General features: G+C 48.6%; 1 protein-coding gene across 3 annotated transcripts in view; it reads left to right on the top strand.

Moving 5' to 3' along the window:
- Nucleotides 1–25,374, top strand: part of PCGF5 (polycomb group ring finger 5) — a 300,957-nt gene that overhangs the window by 191,835 nt on the left and 83,748 nt on the right. For all 3 annotated transcript variants that reach the window (XR_003942125.1, XM_030203049.1, XM_030203048.1), the window contains one exon: nucleotides 10,383–10,528. Coding sequence is in view for 2 of the 3 variants with exons in the window: in XM_030203049.1 (XP_030058909.1) it covers nucleotides 10,383–10,528 (146 nt within the window). In the remaining variant the exon portion in view is untranslated. The remainder of the gene's footprint in view (nucleotides 1–10,382; nucleotides 10,529–25,374) is intronic.

Genomic DNA, 25,374 nt, shown 5'->3' with positions numbered 1-25,374 from the left:
TTTGCGTTAAATGTGCAGTAAATGAAAAGTGTGCGCAGGGGGTGAACCCTGAATCTGCTCTGCATTTACTCCACAAGTCAATTTTAAAGCAGCATGAGCACCACGGTACATGCAGTGCCAGAGACAGTGCCAGAGACAGAAACCATGGGGATGGGGTGGGGAGTGGGACAGACTTTGTCCCCGTGTCATTCTCTGGTGCATACATTTGTTTTATTGAAAGTCACATTTACAATTTGAAAGCAGAGTAATTCACTACCAGCACATGTGCAGTGCTTTCTTTTGGTATCAGCTCCCCATTGAAGTGCGAACTGGCACAAACATACATTTTAGGATTATTTTTAATGTTTATATTATAATTATGACAGTTTATGAACATCACAATTAGTAATATTCTAATTATTCATTTTTTGTGGGGTCAGCTGGTTCACCCCTTTTTTTTTTTTTTTTTTTTTTTTATTTTATTCTCCGAGGACAAGCAGGGCATTAGTTCTACAAGTGAGTAACGCAGTGCCACTTTGCCCTGTCCGGAGCTTATAACAAGTTTAACAGAGCTTTGTGGAGCGTGAGAGCCTTCCCACCTGCCACAAGAGCACGGTTACCACAGGTTCTTTTTCTACTGCTTTTTTCATTGTTTCTTCACAGGTCTGGAAAGCTTTTTTGTGCCTTTCGGCGTTTTTTTTTTTTTAAGAACTTTTTTCGTGTGCCCATGTTCAGTTTCCTTTTTTTTCATCTTCCCTTGTATTTTGAGATTTTTTTTTTGTCCAATTTTTTTTTTTTTTTTTGTAAATAATGTTTAAGAGTCTCGTAGGCAACCATGAAAGTATTTCAAAGGAGTTCTCAGTTGCGCCTCTAGTCCTAGTAGTTCATCCTGGAGCTCCCACACCCCTCTGGTCAGGGAGGTAGCCTGCAGTGACCGAACATAATGTTTCAGCTGTAAATAAGCAAATGCATCACCCCTATCCAGACCAAATTCCTCACACAGAGACTGAAACGATTTCAAGTATCCCTGCTCTGTGACCACCTGGAATAGGAAGTGGATCCCCCGAGTTGACCACCTCCTCCATAGAACTGAGGACCCTCCTTCTGGAAATGCCAGATTACCCCAGATTGGCAGTAAGGGCGACACTGATTTGTCCCACTTGAAAGTTTTGCTTAGCCATTGCCACGTTTTACGTAAAGGATTCAAGATGACTTTGTAGGGACCCGGGGGGGGGGGGGGGGGCAATTGATCTGCGGGGGCCTGTAGCCAGTACGCAAAATGAAGAGGTTCCATCAGAGCAGTCTCGATTTCCGTACATGAGAAAAATTCAGTGGATCGGAACCAATCTGATAGGTGACGTAAACAGCTAGCTATAGAAAAAAGTCTCAGATCTAAAAGCCCCAGTCCCCCTTTCCCCTGGGGCCGCATTAATGTGTTAAGCCCAATTCGTGCTCTTTTCCCTTGCCACAGAAACCCATTAAGCTGCCTCTGTAGCCATGAGACTTCCCTGTGGCCTAAAGTAAGCGGGAGCATCTGTAGGACATACGTCCATTTAGGGAATAGGACCATGTTGTATAAAGCGATGCGACCCTGAAGCGAGAGTGGTAGCCCCCTCCTCCCCCGCAACGTGGCTGATAGATTCTCCCTCAACAGTTCTAGATTTATTGCAGACAACCGGGTGAGGTTGGATGGAATCAACACACCCAGGTAGCGGACCATCCCTTCAGCCCATTAGAATGGGAAATCTCCCACCCACTCTTCCTTTACCACGGATTGGACTGGAAGTGCCACCGAGTTTTGTAAATTAAGGGTAAGTCCAGAAAAAAAACCGAACTCCTCTATGACCTCCAGTAGGTGGGAGACTGAGGTAGTAGGCTGTGTGAGGGTTAAAAAAAGGTCGTCCGCAAAGGCAAGAACCCGTGTCTCTTTCCCACGCCACATCACTCCTTTTATGTCTGAATCTTTTAGTATAGTTCGCAGGAGGGGTTCCAAATACAACAAAAACAGCAGAGGGGAAAGGAGACACCCCTGTCTGGTGCCCCTCTCCACTGCGAAGGGGGCCGAGCGGAGCCCGTTAACAGCACCCGTACCGTGGGACCTCGGTAAAGGGTCTCTATGGCAGCCAAGAACCTTCCTCCCACCCCGATATATTCCAAGACTTGGAATAAGTAATCCCAGTTAACTTTATCGAAGGCCTTGGCTGCGTCTAGACTCACTAATAGCAGCGGGTCTCCAGTAACCTGGCCATAAGCCGTAGCTAACAGTACCTTCCGCACATGGGTGACTGCGTGTCGGCCCCGTACAAATCCCACCTGGTGTTCCCCCACTAAAGATGGGATGTGGATTGCTAGCCGGTCCGCCAAGACTCTGGCCAAGATTTTTAGATCCACATTGAGTAGGGATATGGGTCGATAAGATTCCATCTGGTCTGGTGATTTGCCAGGTTTGGGGATCAGTGTGATGAGAGCTTCATTTTCTCCCCTAGAGAAGAAACCCCGATCTATCACCTCATCATAGTAAGCCACCAAAGGGCCACAAAGCTGGGATGTCAGAATTTTAAAGTATTCATTGGAGAATCCATCTACCCCAGGGGCAGAGCCCAGCTTCAATGCCTTAATAACTTTTTGTACCTTTATCCCTTGAATTGGGGCAGATAGCATATGTTGTGCTTCTGCCCTCAGTTTGGGCGTCCCTGCGTCCTCGAGGTAGTCCCACGGCGAGGGCCCCCGCTCACGATTACTCGTGGCATACATGTCCTCAAAAAAGGCTCGAAACCCATCTAAAATAGCTTGTGGGGTAGAGACCCGTGCCCCCCTCTGATTAAGAATCGTGGGGATAAACTGACGCGGGACGTTCGATCGTGCCACCCTTGCCAGTAGTCTACCTGACTTGTTGCCAAAGCACTGAAATTTTAACCAGCCTGCTAATAGATGTTTCTTGGCTTGTTCGTGGAGGAGAGAGTTAAGTGCCACCAGGGAAGCGTCCATCTTATCTTTGTTTACACGGGAAGGGTGTGCAATGTACTTGCTAGTTTATACTCCCCTTCTAAGCGGAGTACCCCAGAACCTAGTCTCTTAGCTCTTGCACTTAGATACGCGATCACCTCCCCTCGCATAACGGCCTTAGAGGCCTCCCAAAATGTGATTGACGATTCGCACGATTCAGTGTTGGTATCAACATAGAATTGCCATTTTGCCTGCAGATGTTCAATAAATTGTTTGTCTTGGTATAAATATGAGGGAAACCTCCATGATCTTGCCCCAGGTGTACCCACAGCCATATCCAGGACCAGCCAGATCATTGCATGGTCTGAAACTACCATCAGGCCCAACTCGGCTTTTCTAACCCTAAAGAACCATGCCTGAGAGACCAAGATATAATCAATTCTTGACCAGGTTTGGTGGACTTTGGACTGGTGGGTATAGTCTCTAGTGGTGGGATTATGCACCCGCCAAGGGTCTACTAAGTGAAGTTGGTGGCAAAGCGCCAAAATGCCCTTCCCACTCCCCAGCCCTGGGATTGCCCTAGAGGAAGATCTGTCTAAGGCCGGGTTTAGGACTTGGTTGAAATCCCCTGCCCATATCCAGGGAGCGTCTGCATGTTGAAGCCCCAGTGTGGTGAGTGTTTGAAAGAAACCTGGGTTGTAGTCATTGAGGCCATACACCGCACACAGAATTTCAGACCCTGGTAATTCAACTGCAATAAGACTATACGACCCTCAGAGTCTTTGTAAACCAACTTGGACTGACAGGGGAGTCCTTTTTTTTAATTAGGATAGCCACCACACTTTTCTTGCCCCCGGAGGAGGAAAAGAAACACTCGCCCACCCACTGCTGCTTCAGCTTTTGGTGTTCTGAATCCGTGAGCTTAGTCTCCTGGAGACACGCTATAGTGGCGCCCTTACGCCTCAGTTGGGCCAAGATTTTCTAGCGTTTCACCGGGGATGTAATCCCAGAAACGTTCCAGGATGCAATCTTTATCTGTGAGAGATCAGCCAGCTACTGGGGAATCATTGGTCAAGGTAAAGAGATTGCCACCTCGATCTCCCCCGGGGGATCCAGCCTCCATACAGAGCAGGGATTCTCCCCAGAACTCTAGAGTTTTCAAATGGTAGTGCCCAATTCACACCCAAACACTCACACCCTCGCACTGCAAAATCACAATTATTAATGACCCTCCCCTCTTCCCTCCCCTCTTTTAGCCCTCTTACCCTAGACCCCCTGCACTCCTCTCCCCCCCCCCCGCCCCAATCCTCCCCTCTCCTAAACCTCTCCCTGCCCACCCTCCCCCAAAACCCAAATAACACACAACTGTGGAATCACTTAGATGTTAAGGGGAAAACTGTGCCCCAGTAAGCAATAACATTAGACCCTTTAATGAAACAAACACTTATTGCTCATACATCATACCCTTCATAGATACCAGGTTTATAACGCTTGTAGACAAAGTCCAAGCAGTTCATCACGCGGGAGGCTCCTCTTGATTATTGGGCCCCTGATGCTCGAGGCCCGCCACAAAACTCCCTTGCAGCTGGGGCTGAGGTGAAAGAATGCCAGCTACCATTCCTTTTTATCTTTGACAGCAGGGTAGATCAGCATGAATTGTATGTTTAGAGCATGGAGACGGCTACACGTGGCTGAGAATGCCTTCCATTTTTCTTGCAATGCTGCGGAGTAATCCTGGTAAATACGGATTGCGCTGCCCTTAAATTTCGTAGCTTCGCGTTTCATCCGGTAGCTGTTTAGGATTTCCAGCTTATGTAGGTGGTTGTGGAGTTTGATGATCACCATGCGCGACCCCGCACGGCTAACTTGAGGCCTCCCGATTCTGTGAGCTCGCTCCAGGCTTAATGGCCCCGCGTGGTCCGAGAGTGCAAATTCACTTTTCAGCCAAGTTTCCAATTCTGTTGAGAGAACTCTGTCCCCTACCGTCTCCGGGATTCCAACCAAGCGTAAATTAGATCGCCGTGACCTATTTTCCAGGTCATCAAGTTTTGCCGATAAGGAAGCAAGTTTGCTGAAGCTGTTCAATCCCTTGAGGGGTCGTTGCCGTTGCATCCTGTAGGTCAGAGACCCGTTGCTCCAGCTCCCCGGCCCAGCGTTCAAGATCTTGCTGCGCTGCCTCAAAGTTAGCAAACTGGTTGGATAGCTTGGCGAGACGCGGTTCCAGGGCTGCTTCCACTGCAGCGGTGATTTGGTCAAGCTGTTCCTTCGTGAACCTTTCCCGCTTAACGGCCCTTTGCACTCTGGTGGTTCATCACCCGAACGCGGTTTTTTTCTCCCGCTTAGTGCTTCTGCACGCCATGGGTCTCGGGGAGGATTCAACAAATTTGTCCATATGGTCTCCTCTTGCCCCGGTAAATAGTGATGTTGCTCCGGCGTAGATTTATGGGTCAATTTCCAGTTATGGGCCCAGTTCCCTCAGAGAGAGCAAAGCACGCGTCCTGCTCTCTCTAGCACATCACGTGACTCCCATTTTGTCCAATTTTTAAGTTGGCTTTGTTTTCCATGTCACTAGGCATCTTTTCTGGTGCCTTGCCCCTTTTTTGGCAGCATCGCTTCGTTTAATTTGGCTGCGGAAATTTTTCTGTCCATGTCCAGTTCCCAGTGGCTTCAACCGCTGTACCCAGTGCAGTCGGACAATCTCTAGTGAGGATGCCCATTCTTGGTGTCTCCAGTTTTTAGAGCCCGACTATAGCCCTGCTAATCATGTCCTTTGTCTTCGGATGAAGAAGCGGACTCAGGTTGACGGAGAGGCTCAACACTCAAAGCTTTTTGGAGCCAAGTCCGATTCCTCAACATTGGCATCAGGAGCATCGGTCCACATGGCTGCTACTAGATCTTGTGACATTGGGAGCAGTAGTGCATCAAGTGGGTCGCCACCTGTCTCGATACTGACTGCTGTACAGGACCATTCAACAACTTTGGGCAAAGGTCAGGAAGCATCTGTCTTCCTCAACGCACGGTGCCGAAAGCTGAGAGACGTCGAGGGATTCAACACCCGAGAAGCGTCTGTGCCAGGAATATCATTCCCCCTGTATCCAGGAGGTGCCAATGCATCAGTCCCCTAGCAGCCAGGACCCGACTCCTGTCTCGACCCAGGCAGTTCTGCAGCCTGCCTTGAAGCTGGCACCCCAGTCTTTCCTGGTGTTGGGCCTTGCTTCCTGAGCTGCTGGATAGCCTTTTGCAATGTTGTGCATCGGCATCAGGGGTGCTTGTGCCTACTCTGCTACCCGTTGCGACACCACTTGGCCCTCAGCCTGCTGTGAGGCCTCCGATGTTGGTGTCGTTTGCGGCACTGGTGTTGACAGCCACCCAAACTGGTACCCACTTGACGTCGGTGGAGGAAGCTTCACTGGAGTCAAGGCAGGAGCCGACTCGACACCCCTCTTGAGGACATGGCTCCTCAAGGTCGAGGTAGCTCGGTCTTAGCCTACTCATGAGGAGTTGCTGACTGACACCAATGAGGGATCGTTCATGGGAATCGGAGGATGAGTCTCTATGGCATACCCTCAAAACCCTCCCCTCCATTGGAATGGAGAAAATCTCCACAGGAGAGCCTTTCATTCCCATTTTTGTGAAGGAAATGGCTGAGGCTATTCCATTTCATTTGTAAGGGGAGGACGAGCCCAGGGCTAAGATACTTAAGGTCCTGGACTACAAATCCCCTCCTAGGGGAGGCCGTGACTGTCCCCCTCCATGAGGTACTCAAGGAGTCCCCTCTGTCAGTCCCTGTCTTGCCCAAGAAGATAGACAGGATGTATCGGATCCAAAGCATACCTGATTTTGATCGGCCTCAATTTCAGGAGCCAGGAGTTCTAGAAACTGTGTGCCTCAGTGCCCTCAGGTAAGGAAGTTAGGACCTTGGACTCTTTTGGGAGGAAGAAGTTCCAGGCCTTAATGCTCATGTCCCATATACAATCGTAACCAGAAACAGAAAAAAGCAACACTGGGCCTTCAAGATTGAGATAAATGCAGTTCTTTTTATTCGGGTCTTTTTCCAAATAAAAGCTGCATTTATCTCCATCCTGAAGGCCCAGTGTTGCTTGTTTCTGTTTATGCTAGTATGCTGTTTTACCCTCTCTTTTGTTACCCCATATACAATTGTACCGGATCATGCCCTCTGTTTCAGGAGACCGTCTGGATGTGGTGCTAGGCTCGCTAACATGGCATGTTCTTTCGGGCCACTTATCTGGCAGGCAAAAACAGTCTGGCCAACGCAACCGCACAACTGGTCTGTCAGTATAGGCGTTGTCCACGAGATCTTCCAAGCACCAGGCACCCCCTCAGCGGATCTCTTTGCCACTCACATGAATCACAAAATCCCTCAGTTCTGTTCCAGGCTTCAGGCCCATGACAGGCTAGCGTTGGATGCCTTCCTCCTACATTGGGGGTCAGGTCTTCTGTATATGTATCCTCCTATTCCTCTTTTGGGGAAGACTTTGCTGAACCTCAAGCAAGACCATGGGACCATGATCTTGATCGCACCTTACTGGCCACAGCAGATCTGGGTTACCTCTTCTTCTGGAGTTATCCTCTGAAGAACTGTGGAGATCGGAGTGTTTTCTGACCCTCATCACGCAGAACAAGAGATCTCTTCTGCATCCCAACCTTCAGTTTCTGTCCCTCACAGCCTGGATGTTGAGAGCCTAGAATTTGCTTCTTTGGGTCTGTAAGAGGGTGTCTCCTGGGTCTTGCTGGCTTCCAGGAAAGATTCCACTAAGAGGTGTTAGTCTTTCAAATGGAGGAAGTTTGCCATCTGGTGTGAGGGCAAGGCCCTAGATCCTGTTTCTTGCCCTACACAGACCCTGTTTGACTACCTTCTGCACCTCTCCAAGTCTTATCTTAAGATCAGCTCTGTAAGGTTTCACCTCTGTGCAGTTATTCTTATCACGTGTAGAAGGTAAGCCCATCTCTGGACAGCCTCTAGTTCGCTTAATGAGAGTTTTGCTTTTGTCAATGCCCCCTGCCAAACCTCCACCTGTGTCATGGGACCTCAATGTTGTTCTCACCCAGCTGATGAAATCTCCTTTCGAGCCACTGAATTCTTGCCATTTGAAGTACTTGACCTGGATGGTCATTTTCTTGGTGGCTGTTACTTCAGCTCGTAGGGTCAGTGAGCTTCAGGCTCTAATAGTGGATGCACCTTATATTAGGTTTCACCACAACAGAGTAGTCCTCCACATACACGTTAAGTTTCTGTCAAAGGTTGTGTTGTCGTTCTATCTGAAACAGTCAATTGTCTTGCCAACATTTTTTTCCCTGACCTCATGCCCATCCTGGCAAGAGCATCTTGCACCCATTGGACTGCAAGCGAGCATTGGCCTATTATTTGCAGCGGACAAGGCTCCACAGACAGTCCGCCCAACTTTTTGTTTCTAATCCCAACAGGATGGGGGTCGCATCGGGGAAACGTTCAATCTCTAATTACTGGCAGATTGCATTTCCTTCACTTAGACCCAGGCTGGACTGACACTGGAGGGTCATGTCAAGGCTCATAATGTCAGAGCCATGGCTGCGTCAGCTGTCAGCCTCCATTGAAGAAATTTGCAAGGCTTCGATGTCTTCAGTCCACACATTCACATGTCATTACTCCCTTGAGCAGGATACCCGATGTGACAGTTGGTTCGAGCAGACAGTGTTGCAGAATCTGTTTGGGTCTAGAATCCAACTCCACTCCCTAGGTTCATTTTATTCTGTTCCAGGCTTCACTTGCACTCAGTTTGTATATAGTTTCATGGTGATCTATATTCTCATCACCGCGACGCCCAGTTGACCAATGTTTGTTGTTTTCGGTGTGCCTGGATGCTAGGGATTCCCCACTTGTGAAAATTAATGGCCTGCTTGTCCTCGGAGAAAGCAAAGATACTTGCCTGTAGAAGGTATTCTCCGAGGACAGCAGGCTTTATATTCTCACAGACCCGCCCAACTCTCCTAGGAGTTGTCTCCTATTTTTTCTTGTTTATGCTGTAGTATTTAACTGCGGTAACCGCATTCTGATGGCGAGCAGGAAGGCACTCGTACATGCGCAGTTGAGCGTGTCTCACGCTCCACAAAGCTCTGTTAAGCTTCTTGTTATAAGCCCTGGACCGGCCAGTGTGGCACTGCATTTCCAACTTAAGACTAGCCTGCTGTCCTCTGAGAATACCTGCTACAGGTAAGTATCTTTGCTTTTCCTGCCAAAATTGGCAAATATAAATCACTAGGTATGCATGATGTCTTCTGATTTTTACTTTTGAATGCTACACATGAGATTGAACTCCAACCGAAGTACATGATATGCTTTCTCATAAAGGCTACATCAAAATATTCTTTTCTCAATAATTCAGATATAAAAGGTATTCTCTAACACTCGAGAATTGTGTTTATGTGCACTTATAGACCGTAGTGATAGTTTGTATTAATCATATTTTATTCAAAACACTTTCTTTCTATGTATATATTATGTCCCTGGATTAATTGTATTAATATTTATGTAATATGTTTTAATCAGTTTTATACATAGTTTATAAATTTATGTATATTTTGGCATTTATATATTTTATGTGCCTTTTTTAAATTTACATTTGTATATGTTAACAGTCGTGGACCCCTTGATGCAGACAGACTTTGCTGAAACGCGGCTGTGTTCGGTCATTGTGAGTGCTGAGCCAATCACTAATATATTTGGATACCACAATAAAATCATTCAACCTTGACAAACTTTTGATCTGCCTGTTTCTACTCTTCGTCATCACTGCTTCTTCCCTTAAGGGCCCCTAAACACTACAGACACCCATATATCCTATGGGCTTCTCTAGCATTAGCGCGTGCTAAAAATGCTAGCGTGGCTTAGTAAACAGGGCCCTTAGTTTCCTATCTGTGGGTACTGTTCCCCTTTTTTTTGCCTTTGTGCTCCTCAAAGACCTGCTTGCCAGTATGGAAAATGCAATGCTGACCTTCATTGTTCAATGCATAAGGCTCCCTCTTGACTAGACACACTTTGCTTGTCCCTTCCTTTATGTATATCCACCTGTATCAATGATAGGAAATACTTTGCACAAAAAAAAAAAAACAGCACAATTTTGTTGTTCCACGTTAGCCTCATAAGAACTAGTTTCCACATCTCAAAAGACTGTTCTCCCTCTGCTCAGGCTCTGAATTTGTCCTTCCTTAAAACAGAACCAGGGTATCATCCTACATTCCAGGCTCAAGTCTCTGACTCTCAGCATGAAAATTGAGCAATGCTTAGTTGCCTTCTTCGATTTGCCACGTTCTAAGAGATGTATGTTCTCAGTTGGTGATTTAGTAATGTGCTTAATGCCTTTTTGTGTCCTGTAGCTTGGTACCATAGTATGCTGATATGTTCACAATCTGTGGGATCATATTGTACTTAAAAGTTAACCCATTGTGTTATTTTGTAGATGGAAGCCCTAAAGCTAAAAAGGCCAGAACAGATGAGGACTATGAAAATGAGGACGATAAAGACTATCATAGAAGTGACCCACAGATTGCAATCTGCCTTGATTGTTTACGGAATAATGGGCAGTCAGGCGATAATGTAGTGAAGGTGAGTGTTATTCCCATAGGACATAGAGAGGTGAGGGTACATTGATATGACAGCTCTCTATGATTTTTATTCTATTGAATTCTATAGCGTCCTGCAGATCAATCCAGAGACTTGCAGGTTGTGCCCTTCTACCAGCAGGTAGAGGTAGAGAACTACAGAGGTTTGGAATATGGTCACATGCAGCTGCCAGAACCTCAGTATTCTCTCTATCTAGCAGGTTGAAGGTCACAGCGGTGCATCTGTGAATTGACCAGCTCCTTTCCATTCCCCAGGGAGTAGTAGCAGCCTGGTTTTGAGATTGAGACGGTTTATTGGGTACATCCGGTGGTGCCGGGTCCCTCCTTTTCCTCCCCCCACCGATCCTACTGTTCCCTGTGAAGTGCTTGCCTTTTCTTTTTGTCTACCTCTCCTGTCAAAGAAAAAGAAAGGGAAGTAAGCACCAGAGGTAAGAATTGGCGTTTTGTTTTTGTATTTTTTTTTTAAAGTCTGTGAGGACCGGTTTTTCTTTGGCGCTATTTTTAGCTTTATCTTTGCCGTGGGGTTTTTTTTTTTTTTTTTACTGTACTCTGCCGCGGCTAATGTCTAACCCATCTGATTCTGTTAAATGCGACTCTTCCATATCATCAAGCTGATCAATCCATAGACTGGTGGGTTGTGTCCATCTACCAGCAGGTGGAGATAGAGAGCAAACTTTTGCCTCCCTATATGTGGTCATGTGCTGCCGGAAACTCCTCAGTATGTTCTCTATCTCAGCAGGTGGTGGTCACACACAGCAGCAGCTCTGGCTAGGCCTCCAAGCCTAATTTTTAGGTTTTGTTGAGTGCCTGGGGTTGAGGGCTCTTTTGAGCAAGTGCAAACCTGGTGGTGCCAGGTCCCTCCTTTTCTCCCCCCTCCCGCTGGCTCCGTTAAAAAAAAAAAAAAAAAAAAATTTTGAACGGCCTTAAAGGCGTTTATTTCGACGTTTATTTAAGCGTCTATTGCAGCTACTCACTGAGACACCAGGTCGTTACAACTCGGAGCGGACAGCAGGTAATTTTACCTTTTTATAGCGGGCGGGGGTTCCCCGATTCTTCTCCTCGTGGCTCATGGCGTCGGAGGGCGAGGGCGCAAAGGGTCGCTCCCCGGGTCGCTCGAGCGCTTCTAGAGGGGATGCGGGGGTCTTCAAGCCGGATTCGCCCTTGGTGGGTGACAGTTTCGCGACCGATGCATGTCCCGGTCCTTCCTCCGGCGTGGCGGTTTTTCCCGCCATAAACGCCCATCCCCCGCTCCTCGCCTCCGCCATCTTGGCCGGCCACGCGGCTCGGACGGCTTCTTCTTGGGCCGCCCTTGAGGTTGGAGACATTAATGCCATGAACGCCCTTAATTTGGGCGACGGCACAGAAGCGGCTAAAGTTAAGAGCCGTTCTTCCCGCGCGGCTCCTTCGCGGAGTTTCGCGCCGGACGCCATTTTGGATGCGCAGCATGTCTCTCCCCCGCTATTGCGAGCGCCGGTTGAGAGCGCGCCTAGGCCTGTTGCCCAGGCTGCGGAGGTGCACAGTCTGGGGGGTTTCTCCCCCGAGTTTGTTTTGCTGCTGCATCGGGCCTTCCTCAGCACAACGCTGCCCCCGCTCCCTCCTCTGGTAAAGAGGTTGAGGTTCCCAGAGGTAAACGCCCTCGGGTTGATTCCCAGGCCTTGGAGGAATTTGTCTCCTCCGATGTAGATGAGGGCAGCGTGTCTGAGGTCTCCCAACGGTCCTTTGCGGATTCCTTGGAGGAGACGGATCCCCGCTCGGATGGAGCGGATGACCCCTCTGCAGCGCGGCTTTTTCGCCCGGAGGATTTGCCCAACCTGTTGTTACAGGCCATGGACACTTTGAAGATATCCTCTCCGGAGGACGTCTCTCCCTCAGCCCCTGTTGGCTCTGCCATTATGCTGGGGACTAAGCGCCCGCCTAGAACCTTCCACGTGCATGATGCCATGCACACCTTAATTTCGGCTCAATGGGATGTCCCAGAAGCGAGCCTTAAAGTGGCTAGGGCTATGTCCCGCCTCTATCCTTTGGCTGTGAGTGAACGTGAGGCCTATCTGTGGCCTACCGTGGATTCTTTAATCACTGCGGTGACTAAGAAAACGGCATTGCCGGTGGAAGGTGGCACGGCCCTAAAGGACGCCCAAGACAGGAGATTGGAGGCGGCCTTAAGGTCGTCCTTTGAGGCGGCTGCTTTAAGTTTGCAGGCCTCAGTTTGCGGCTCCTATGTGGCCAGGGCGTGCCTGACTATTGTGCAGCGGGCTTCCCCCTCGGATCATTCCTTGAGGGCTGATTGGCCGGCCCTGGAATCGGGCTTAGCCTATTTGGCAGACTTGCTGTATGATGTCTTGAGAGCCTCAGCTAAAGGCATGGCTCAGACAGTCTCTGCGCGGCAGTGGCTTTGGCTGAAACATTGGTCTGCTGACCACGCCTCTAAATCCCGCCTGGCTAGATTGCCTTTTAAAGGCAAGCTGCTCTTTGGGGTCGAGCTGGACAAAATCGTGACCGATCTCGGCACGTCTAAGGGCAAGAAGTTACCAGAGGTCAGGGCTCGGGCTAGTGCTCGTCCCGGTACCTCCAGAGGACGGTTTCAGGAAGCCCGTCGGTACCGCCCGGGCAGGTCGGGTTCTTCTGCCCCCTCTTCCTTTAAGAGGAATTTCTCCCCCAAGCAGCATTCCTTTCGCAGAGACCGCCGTCCCGGAGGTGCTCCCTCCGGTCCTCCCCCAGGGTCTCGTACCCAATGACGGGGTATTGGTCCACGCCCCAGTGCAGATTGGAGGACGGCTGTCCTCGTTTCTGGGCGAGTGGACCACAATAACTTCAGACGCTTGGGTGCTGGAAGTCATCAGAGACGGCTACAAGCTAGAGTTCTGCCGACCCTTAAGAGACGGGTTTGTACTCTCTCCCTGCAAGTCTCCGGTCAAAGCTGTGGCAGTGCAGCAGACTTTGGACAATCTGATCCGCCTGGGTGCGGTCATTCCGGTGCCAGAAAGTCAGCTTGGCAAGGGGCGTTACTCCATTTACTTTGTGGTACCAAAGAAAGGAGGTTCTGTCCGGCCTATCCTCGACCTCAAAGGGGTCAATCGGGCATTGAAAGTGCGGCACTTTCGCATGGAGACTCTCCGCTCTGTTATAGCGGCAGTGAAGGCAGGGGAGTACCTGGCATTCTTGGACATCAAGGAAGCGTACCTGCATATTCCCATCTGGCCTCCTCATCAACGCTTTCTGCGTTTTGCAGTCCTGGGACGACACTTACAGTTCAGAGCCCTCCCTTTCGGGTTGGCTACTGCTCCGCGGACCTTTTCCAAAGTAATGGTGGTCATAGCGGCCTTCCTGCGAAAGGAAGGAGTACAAGTCCATCCTTATCTGGACGACTGGTTGATCCGAGCCCCCTCTTATGCAGAGTGCGGCAAAGCTGTGGACCGGGTAGTTGCTCTTTTGAGCTCCCTGGGATGGATCATCAACTGGGAGAAGAGCCAGCTGCGCCCGACTCAGTCCCTGGAGTATCTGGGAGTTCGATTCGACACCCAAGTGGGCAGAGTGTTCCTGCCAGACAATCGGATTGTCAAGCTTCAGGCTCAGGTGGACCAGTTCCTAGTAGCCTCTCCTCTTCGGGCTTGGGACTATGTGCAGCTGTTGGGCTCTATGACGGCCACGATGGAAGTAGTGCCCTGGGCCAGGGCTCATATGAGACCACTACAACACTCTCTGCTGCAGCGCTGGACTCCGATGTCGGAGGATTATGCGGTGCGTCTTCCCTTGGATCCAGCAGTGCGCAAGGCGCTGAGCTGGTGGATGCAGACAGACAAGTTGTCTGCGGGAATGCCTCTGGTGACCCCAGAGTGGATTGTCGTCACGACGGACGCCTCGTTGTCGGGCTGGGGAGCCCACTGCTTGGGAAGGACAGCGCAGGGGCTCTGGTCTCCTGCAGAGGCGAAGTGGTCTATCAACCTCCTGGAACTCAGAGCCATTCGGTTGGCGCTTTTGGAGTTCATCCCGGTACTGGTGCTGAAGCCTGTACGGGTACTGTCGGACAATGCCACGGCTGTGGCCTATGTCAACCGCCAGGGAGGTACCAAGAGCGCCCCTCTAGCCAAGGAGGCTATGAGTCTATGCCAGTGGGCGGAAGCGAACCTGGAACAGCTGTCAGCGGCCCACATTGCCGGAGTCATGAATGTCAAGGCGGACTTTCTCAGTCGCCATACCTTGGAGCCCGGAGAGTGGCAGCTATCTGCTCAGGCGTTCTTGGACATCACGAAGCGCTGGGGCCAGCCGAGCCTAGATCTGATGGCGTCATCGGCCAATTGCCAAGTGCCGCGCTTCTTCAGCAGAGGACGGGACCCTCGATCCCTGGGAGTAGATGCTCTTCTCCAACAATGGCCGACACAAGAGCTTCTCTATGTGTTCCCGCCCTGGCCCATGTTGGGCAGGGTGCTAGACCGGGTGGCAAAGCATCCCGGCAGGATAATCCTGGTGGGTCCGGATTGGCCCAGACGTCCCTGGTATGCGGACTTGATCAGGCTCTCAGTCGACGATCCTCTGCGGCTGCCAGTGGAGCAGGGCCACATCAGGGTCCCGTGGTGATGGAGGATCCCTCCCCCTTTGGTCTTACGGCCTGGCTATTGAGCGGCAGCGTCTGAGGAAGAAGGGCTTCTCAGACAAGGTCATCGCCACTATGCTGAGAGCGAGGAAACGCTCTACTTCTACTGCTTACGCCAGGGTTTGGCGTATCTTTGCAGCGTGGTGTGAAGCAGGCTCTCTTTCTCCTTTCACTGCTCCAATTTCTTCAGTGTTGGCGTTCCTGCAAGAAGGTCTGGACAAAGGCCTGTCGCTCAGTTCCCTTAAGGTCCAGGTAGCGGCTCTGGCTTGCTTCAGGGGCCGCCTGAAGGGTGCTTCCCTGGCTTCGCAGCCAGATGTGGTGCGCTTTCTCAAGGGAGTTAATCACCTGCGCCCTCCTCTGCACTCAGTGGTGCCTGCGTGGAATCTCAACCTGGTGCTATGAGCATTGCAGAAGCCGCCGTTTGAACCCTTGTCGAGGGCATCTCTGAAAGACCTGACGTTGAAAACAGTCTTTTTGGTGGCTATCACTTCAGCCAGAAGAGTTTCCGAGCTCCAGGCGCTCTCATGTCGAGAGCCTTTTCTGCGGTTCACTGAGGCAGGAGTGACTATTCGCACAGTGCCTTCCTTTCTGCCCAAGATTGTTTCTCGCTTCCATGTGAATCAGCAGCTCTGTCTCCCTTCCTTTCGTAGGGAGGACTACCCAGAGGAGTACTCTGCTCTTAAATTTCTGGATGTGAGACGAGTCATCATCAGATACTTGGAAGTGACCAATGATTTCCGAAAATCGGATCATCTGTTTGTCCTGTTTGCAGGTCCTCGTAGGGGTCTGCAGGCTGCTAAGCCTACGGTGGCAAGATGGGTCAAGGAAGCCATTGCAGCGGCTTATGTGGCCGCGGGGAAGGTGCCGCCTATCCAGCTGAAGGCTCACTCCACAAGAGCTCAGGCGGCCTCGATGGCAGAGGCCGGTTCCGTCTCCTTGGAAGAGATATGCAAGGCGGCAACTTGGGCTTCGGCCCATACATTCTCCAAGCATTACCGCTTGACTGTGGCTGCTCGGGCGGAGGCCCGATTTGGAGCTTCAGTGTTGCGGTCAGGGATTTCTATGTCCCGCCCTGGGTGAGTACTGCTTCGGTACATCCCACCAGTCTATGGATTGATCAGCTTGATGATATGGAAGGTAAAATTATGTATAATCATACCTGATAATTTTCTTTCCATTAATCATAGCTGATCAATCCATAGCCCCTCCCAGATATCTGTATTGTTTTATTCTGGTTGCATTTCAGGTTCAAGTTTAGTCTTCAGTTACTTCAGAAAGACTTCGTGTTCAAGTTTTTTCACTTGGATTCTTCAAGAGTTAAGACGAGTTTGTGTTACAGTGAGCTGCTGCATTCCTCTCCCCTCCGTTTTACGGGGCTGGATTGAGACTTAAAATTCTGCCGGCACTCCCTCCCGCTTCGTGCGGCTGTAGGGCAGTTTTGTACCCCTCCCGCTTCGGCGGTGTTAGGGTCAGTCAGCTCCTCCCGCGGTTTGCGGTTGCAGGATAAGCCAGATCCCCCGCATCGGCGGGTGTGGTGTCCCTCCCCCGCTCCGCGGGGATGAGCTGGACGGATTCCCCTCCCCCACTTGTGTGGGGATGAGCTGGGTTAATTCCCCTCCCCCGTTTCGGCGGTGGTGAGCTGGGCAGAGTGTCCCTTCGTGGGTGTAATTCTCTAAGTGCTGAGTCCTGCGGATGGAGCTTTGATATCGACATACTGAGGAGTTTCCGGCAGCACATGACCACATATAGGGAGGCAAAAGTTTGCTCTCTATCTCCACCTGCTGGTAGATGGACACAACCCACCAGTCTATGGATTGATCAGCTATGATTAATGGAAAGAAAATTATCAGGTATGATTATACATAATTTTACCTTCTGATATAGTCACATCCAGTTAGTAAGGTACATGGGGAAAGGTCTGTAAGACAGAGCCATTGTGGAAATAACACCATTTTATATAAGGCTATTCGGCACGTGAGGGACAGTGGTAATAGTGCCCATAGAGCAAAAACATCCAAATTATTTTTGAGCAGTACAATGTAATTTTTCCACTAGGCCTCTGTCAGCTTACTGGGGCTGCTAAAATGCGGCAAAAGGCGGGGTATAAATGACCTAAATAAATAAAAATAAATATTTCATTTTATACTGCACCTTCTTCAATGAAAGTTGGTCACCTCAATCAGCATATTGATACCCTCCCAGGGCCATGGCCTCAGATTTGCTAAGATTGAGAGATAGTCCAGACACCACGCCATGAGAGTGTACCAGGTGAAAAAGCCTCCTTGGTGATTGGGCTGTGTAAGAACACATAGCATGTCATCTGCAAATGCCATACACTTCACAACTTCCCTCCTAATAGTAAGGCTGTTGATCTCTGAGTCTGCCTGTAGTGCAATCAACAGGGGCTCCAAAGCTAACACACAGAGCAAAGGCGACAGAGGGCACCCCTGATGGGTACCCAGTGCCAAAGGGAAATAATCCAAGAGTTCCCCATTGACTAGCACTGCCAACAGAGGATTAGCATACAAAAGTTTTATCTTGTCCAAAAAGGGACCCCCAAATTCATATTTATCCAATAAAAGAAACAGTCCCAATTTACATAGTCAAATGCCTTTTGGGTGTCTAGGCTGATTGAGAGTAGGAATGTGTTCAGTAGTGCAATGTCCCATAGCCACCATAACCTTAGGACATTCCAAATCGCTTGTCAGGATTGTACAGAGCCCACCTGATCCTGATGGATAAGATCTGGCAGCAGGCCCGACACCCGAGTCTCTAAGATCTTTGCTATCTGCTTCATCTCAAAGTTGAGCAAAGAGGTCTATATGAGTCCAGCTGAGTGGAGTCGTGACCAGGCTTAGGCAATACCACTATTATTGAATGATTTGCATGAGCTGGAAACACAGTGGTATCACAAACTCGTCCAAGATACGCCTCCAGTGGTAAAACATGATCCTGGTCAAACATAAAATTTGGCACTTAGTCCATAAGGCTTTGGAGTATTTATTTTTATTTATTTATTTATTGCATTTGTATCCCACATTTTCCCACCTTTTTGCGGGTTCAGTGTGGCTTACAATAGGAGTTAGATGTTGGAAATACAATTTGTTACATATTGGTTATGGATTATATTTTGCATAATTATGCGAACCAATTGAAGTGTCGTTGAGAGTGTAACAATGGAGCACAAACATTGAAACATTGGAAGGAAACAATGGGAGCTTAGAGGGCGATAAGGGGGCATAAAGACATATAATATATATCTTTCTGTGATTGGAGGTATGAATGATGATTCACCAATGGGGCCAGTTTTATGGCCTGAAGGATCCCCCAAAGCTGAAATCTGCTCATGCAAATACCCAGCTACCTGTGGGTCAAACCTAAGCAAAGCCAGGGTAGAGACACAAGTGACTGAACTGTTTCAAGTGGGACAGAGGATTGCTGATAGAAGTGAGCAAAATATTGGGAAAACAGATGTATCAGCTGGTCTGTTTCCGTCTCCTAGCTGCCACATTGGCAATGGCTTCCCCTCTCAAAACAGCCTTCACTGTTTCCCAAAATAATATGGGGTCTGAAACAAGGCGCTCATTATCCTCCAAATAATATTGCCACTTCTGGACAGAAGATCTAAAGGAAGAATCCCAGTACAAATATGATGGAAAACACCAAAGTTTGGGACCCCACTCATCCAGTATACCCTGCAGATCAACACGGACAAGGGAATGATCTAAGGGTGTAGGAAGATCTATATTTGACTTGGTAACCCTGTGAAAATGAATAGATGTCACAAATATATAATCAATGCGAGACATGAACGAATATGCAATAGCAAAATGGGTAAAATCTTTGTCTAAAGAAAGAAAAATCCGCAGGGATCCACCAAATCTAGGACTTTGCAAAAATATTGAAGGCCCCAACTGGGTCTAAGGTTAACATGGCCTCTTCCATCCTTCTTATCTACAGAAAAAATCCATTGCAGTATTAAAATCCCCCAGAACTAGAAGAGGCAAATGTAGATATGGTGCCACAACTTTAATCAGGGTCTGAAAGAAGGAGAGGGCGGAAACATTAAGGGCATAGACATTCAGAATGAACAGCTCTGAAAGGTCAAATAGACCAACATATAATCTACCCTCCCATCCCACCAGCACCTTATAAATCTGATATGGTATTGATTTACTGATCACTATGGGTAGTACCAGATGCTGCTCCCACCCAGCTACACTTCAGTTTTTGATGTTCCTCATCGTTTAGGTGGGTGTCCTGAAGACTGGTATGAACATGCACGCTGAAACTTTGGTTTGGATGCAAGGTGAGATATCAGGGGTAGAAAGGTAGATTTGGGAGTCATCAGCATAGAGATGGTAGGAAAAGCCATGGGATGAGATTAATGAACCAAGGGAGGAAGTGTAGATAGAAAAGAGGAGGGGACCAAGAACAGAACCCTGAGGTACGCTGACAGGCAGAGGGATAGAAGTAGAAGAGGATCCACCAGAGTGAACACTAAAGGTGCGGAGAGAGAGGTAGGAAGAGAACCAGGAAAGGACAGAGCCCTGGAATCCAAGTGAGGACAGGGTATCGAGAAGTATGCTGTGATCAACAGTGTCAAAAGCAGCGGAAAGATCAAGAAGAATGAGGATGGAATATTGACCTCTGGATTTAGCCAGTAATAGGTCATTGGAGACTTTAGTAAGCGCAGTTTCGGTTGAGTGGAGAGGGCGAAAACCAGATTGTAGTGGGTCAAGAATAGCATGTGAGGAAAGAAAATCAAGGCAGCGGCGGTGAACAGCACGCTCAAGTAATTTGGAGAGAAAAGGAAGGAGGGAGATGGGTCGGTAATTAGAGGGACAAGTAGGGTCGAGTGAAGGCTTCTTAAGGAGAGGTGTGACCACAGCATGTTTAAAGGCAGCAGGGACAGTTGCAGTGGAAAGTGAGAGGTTGAGAATGTGACAGATAAAAGGAATAAGAGCAGGAGAGATGGCATTAAGAAGGTGGGTGGGAATGGGATCAGAGGAACAGGTGGTACATTTTGAGGAAGAAAGGTGAAGTGTAGTTTCCTCAATAGTAACTTCAGGAAAGGAGGAAAGGGAATGAGGGGAAGGAGAGAGAGGGGAACGGACTAGTGGAGGGAGAGGTGGTGAGGTAGCCGCAGCAGCACACTGAGCAGAAGGTTTCAGTGTATTATCGACGACGACACCAAGATCCCTTTCTTGGTCCGTAACTACTAACGTGGAACCTTGCATGACGTAGCTATAATTCGGGTTCTTTTTTTCCCACATGCATCACTTTGCACTTGCTCACATTAAACGCCATCTGCCATTTAGCCGCCCAGTCTCGTAAGGTCCTTCTGTAATTTTTCACAACTGAATAGTCTTGAAAGCACAGGATCTTACGATTGTCCACTTGCAAAGTTTTATCAGCCCATAGCGCCCGCAATATTTTTACCTTGCGGGCAAAGTTCAGGACCCTTAAGATCACCACACGCAGTCTGAAACTTACGGGCCCCAGACAGTGAGCTTGTGCAATCCAGAATGGTTCGTGACATGCACCTAAGTGCAGACTCTTTGATAACCAAGTCTCCAAATAGTTCAACAAACCTCCTTCTTTGACACATTCCAGAATACCCATCAGTTGATTATTACATCTAGCCCAGTTTTCCAGGTCTTCGAGCCAGTTTGCTGCTATGCGTCGTCAAGTTCCAGGCCCAACCTATCCAAACTCTCATGAGCATTATAAATGTAATCGAAGAACTGTTGTAATTTTTTGTCAATAGCAGACTCTACAGTTGCTTTCACTTCAGATATATTATTTCTGCAGTCCATTCCAAGCTACCGAGGGGCTTGGCGGGGGTGCTTGCAGTGCCATTTTGGTTTCCACAGTTCGATTCCTGTCTTGTCCCCTGCGCAAGCCTTTTGCAGCCACAAGAGCCAGAAAAATTCCCCCAGAAACACATAAACATGAGGTAAGAGCTCCAGGAGATAGCCAGCCACACAGGATGGGTATTCAATAGGAGAATTCAGATAATGTGCAGATTTTTAAGGAGGAAAATGGGGAGCAGTTCTGTCCAACGTCCGCTCTGCCTCATGGCTCCACTGGGAGTTCCTTTTCTTTTTATTGAATTGTAAACGGCTTTGAATTGCCTGGCAGAGAGTCGGTATATGAAATCGATAAACGAGATGCCAGTCTAAAGGTGGCACAGGCTATGGCTCACCTTTATCCTGTTCTCCCTAATGAAGTGAACAGGTTTAGTTTGCCTAGAGTAGATGCTTTGATCACCATCGTAACCAAGAAAACTACCATTCTGGTAGAGCGAGAAATATTGTTGAAGGATGTTCATGACAGTAAATTAGTCTTCTTTGAAGTTCATCTTTGAGTTAGCAGTTTTATGTGTTCAGGCAACCATTTGTAACTCTTATGCAGCGAGAACTTGCCTCTGCTGGGTTCAGTAGCTCCCTACCGCTGAAAATGTACCAGAATTTCTCCCATCCCTAGAATCTGTTATCTTACTTAGCAGGTACCTTGTATAATCTCCTCAGGGCTTCGGCTAAAGAAATGGCGCTAGCGTTTTTTGTGCAGAGTGGTTCTGGTTGAAGTAGCATCTGCTGCCCAATGCCTTAACGTCTCACTTGGGCAAGCTATTTGGAGATGATCTTGAAAAATTGGTTAAGACCTTGGGGTCTCAAATTCTCAGCACTTGGCAGAGGACAAGACCAAGATTCAATTTAGGGCATCTGAGACTTGCTTTTGTTTCCGTGATGAACGCTGGTACAGTCCAAGAATGTCTGCTTTTTTCTCTTTTCAGAGATCACACTTTCAGCAGAGACAGTCTTCCTTTTGAGGGAACAAAAAGTCCTCTGAGTCAGCCCCTAGGACTTCTAACTTCTCTCATGCATCTGTCATGCGCCGCCCACCCATAAACATGGGCTGATTGACTGTGAAGACTTCTCTTTTCCCTCTTTAGTCAAACAGGATCACCCAGCAAAACTGGTTAGTCTGTGATCCCTTTGTAGTAGTAGAAACAAAGGTTAGTCCTTGATCCCTTTGTAGTAATAGAAAACAAAGATTAGTCCTCGATCCCTTTGTAGTAATGCAAGACAAGGGCCAATCCATGATCCTTTTCTGTAGAAGGACATCTTACCTTCAGTACAGGAGAGAACAATCTCCAACTCCTTAATCCCACCACCTGTAGGGACCTGAATCGGATCTCCCTTTACGGTCAGGGTGATTAGGTAATTTCCAAGCTATTCATCCTCTGTTGGTCCTAGAAAATCCTAGGAAGTATAGGTATTCCCCTTTGGGCTAACAGGGGCTTTTTCTCCTTTCTCCGATCCTGTTTGGAAGGAATGTCCATAGTTTATCTGCCTGTGCAAATCCTATGTAAATTAGTTTCCTGTTACAACTTCTGGATGCTTGTCTCACGCTCCCAGCACTCAGGGAATTATATAAATGGATCCAAGAAGGGTTAGTCCCCCCTTCCACATCCCACGTAGCTTTCCCTAATCTTCTGCTACCTCGCAAGCAGGGTCCCAAATCCTCACTCTAACTAAGTTCGGTTCTAGCACTTTTCCTGGACTGGGGGTCCTCACCTCCCCAAAATGAGATACACACCCCATCACAGCATCCTAATGATGGGGTTGTGGGTCGATCCTTGGCCTTGTTAATTGGGGAATGCCTTTCCAATTTTTATGAGGAGTGGACCAGAATTACATTAGACCATTGGGTCTTTGATATAATCAGACAGGGATACACACTAGAAATGTTGTGCCCTCTCGCAGATTTTTACTTAGAATCTCCATGCAAAGCATCTGAAAAGTGGCAGGCAGTTCATGTAACCCTGGAGCTGTGCAATCTGTTCCTCAAAGCAAGTGGGGGACTCGGAGATATTCCATTTACTTTGGGGTACCTTTTGCCTTGTCCTAGATCTCAAGCATGTCAACAGGGCACTACAGGTTCAACACATCAGAATGGCGGCCTTGCGCTTGATGATACGGTTAGTTAGCCTTGTGAGTTCTTCATTCAGGGTAATGCCCTTTGGCTTCTCTATGACAGCAAGGGCTTTTTTTGAATGTCTTGGTAGTAGTGACAGCATACCTTCAGGAGGAGGGCATTCAGGTTTGCCTGTATCTAGACAACTGGTTGGTAAGGGCCTCCTCTTATCAGGAGAGTCTTCAAGTCTCTTCCCAGGTAGTGTCTGCTTCATATCCTGGGGTTGGATAGTTAACCTGGCCAAGAGTCAGTTGACTGTGTAACTCAGTAATTGGAATTTCAGCTGCACTCCTGTCTTTGCCTCAGAGACAGGAGTAGCCTTCTGGAGGTCTCCTGGAAGGTGGACCCTTGAGAAATCTCCCCCCCCCCCCCCCCCCCCCCCAAGGCAGAGCCCCAGACAAAAAAAACACTGGCTACCAAATAAGTATTAGAGAAACCAATAAGTAATTATTGAAATATTTACAAAATAAAATCCCAATAGAGTATAATATGTAGCAAATAAAGAACAGAATTTTCCCTGGGAGCTATCAATATGTCCACTTGCTAGTGTAGACACACTGAGGCACCTTATTCTCAGTTCTGTTTCCTCTTATATACCTTTTCTTCCTTTCTTTATTACCTTAATTACCCTTCCTACCTAATGAATATGCATCTTTCCAGAACATTCTATTTCCTTTTATGGTGAATCCTGTTCCAGCACTTTCTACTATCTTCCAACTCTTCTCATTGGTTTCCTTATTGCATGGACAGTTTAAGGCTTGTCATGTACATAAACATAAGTTTTCCTATTTAATAATTCTCATCTCCAACATTCTGAGGCTGCCTGAACCGTGGTTTGCTAGGTGCTGTAGATCAAACTGACATCATGAATCCCACTGATTGGCTGCGCCTCGGGTGAAGTCAAAAAACAAGCAAACCTGTGAGATGCTGCAGGACGTTTAATAGACAGGAGTGGAAGTGAGCAAAGCAAGTCTATGGTAAGCAAGGAAACCCATTGGTTAATCTTTGTTTCCACTCCCCTACGCAGCCGTCATTGGTATACACTCAAAAACAAGCAAACCTAGGAGCTGCTGCTTCACATTGTCGTTTTTAAATTGTTGTTCCATCTGAAACAAGTCTAAAGCTGTTTCAACTGGATAGACAGTGCCTTAAAACGTGGAGGACAAAAGGAGGGGGGAGACAGACCCAGCAACTGGGAGGGAGGGAGGGAGGCCGACTGACCCTGCAACTGGGTGGGAGGGAGGGGGGACCCTGCAACTGGGAAAAAGGGAGGGAGGGAGGGGGGACCCTGCAACTGTGAGACAGACTGGGGGGGCAACGACCCTGGAACTGGGAGGGAGGGGGGACCCTGGCACATACTCTCATTCTCACACACACACTCGCACCCAGTCTCACTCTCTCTCTGTCATACACACACACACACTTGCACATTCACTCTCTCTCTCACACACTCTCTCAAACAGTCTGATTACATCTCAGTGGGGCCTTCCAAACACAATACCAAAGTCCGCAGGTTCTTCAGCCGATGAAAGGAGTTGGGCTCAGATGGCCTGGATGCTCTTTTCCAGACATGGCCAACCAGTGACCTCCTTTATGTATTCCCTCTGTGGCCGATAATAGGCATGACTGTTTTGCAGGTCACTCATTCAGGACTGGTAATATCTGCTGTATCAGACTGGAAAAACAACTGTGGCATGCAGACCTAATTTGTTTGCAGATAGCTTCCCCACTTCAGCTGTCTGCCCTCAAAGGCTTTCTGGCTCAGGGACTCATTGCAACGGACAATCCCTCTCCCTTTGTTCTTACGGCCTGGCTCTTGAAAGATTACACTTAAGGAAGAAGGGGTGTTCAGAGGATGTTTCCACCCTTTTGCAAGCATGTAAATCAGGGGCGTAGCTACCGGTGAGCCTGGGCCCACCCAATCTTGGCTCAGGCCCGCCCGCCCACCTGCCAAGTCTGAGATGATCCTCCGCTATCGCTGCCTCTGCGTCTTTGTGAGCAGCTTCGGCAAAAGAAGAAAATGAAGTTCGGGGCTGCAGCAGCCTTCAGGCATGTGCTGTCGGCTCTGCCGTTCTCTGCCCCCACTGACGTCAATTTCCTGTTCCAAGGGCTGAGGACCGGCAGACCAACAGCGCATGCCTGAAGGCTGCTGCGGGGGGGGGGGGGGGGGGGGGGGGGGAAGCAGAATGAGGGCCCGGGCTGGCCAGCTAAGCAGTACTAGTACCACACATGGAGGAAGAGACAGAGCACATAGG

Source organism: Microcaecilia unicolor, chromosome 5 (assembly GCF_901765095.1).
Source record: "Microcaecilia unicolor chromosome 5, aMicUni1.1, whole genome shotgun sequence".
NCBI lineage: Eukaryota > Metazoa > Chordata > Amphibia > Gymnophiona > Siphonopidae > Microcaecilia > Microcaecilia unicolor.
This window is presented reverse-complemented; position numbering and strand designations above follow the sequence as displayed.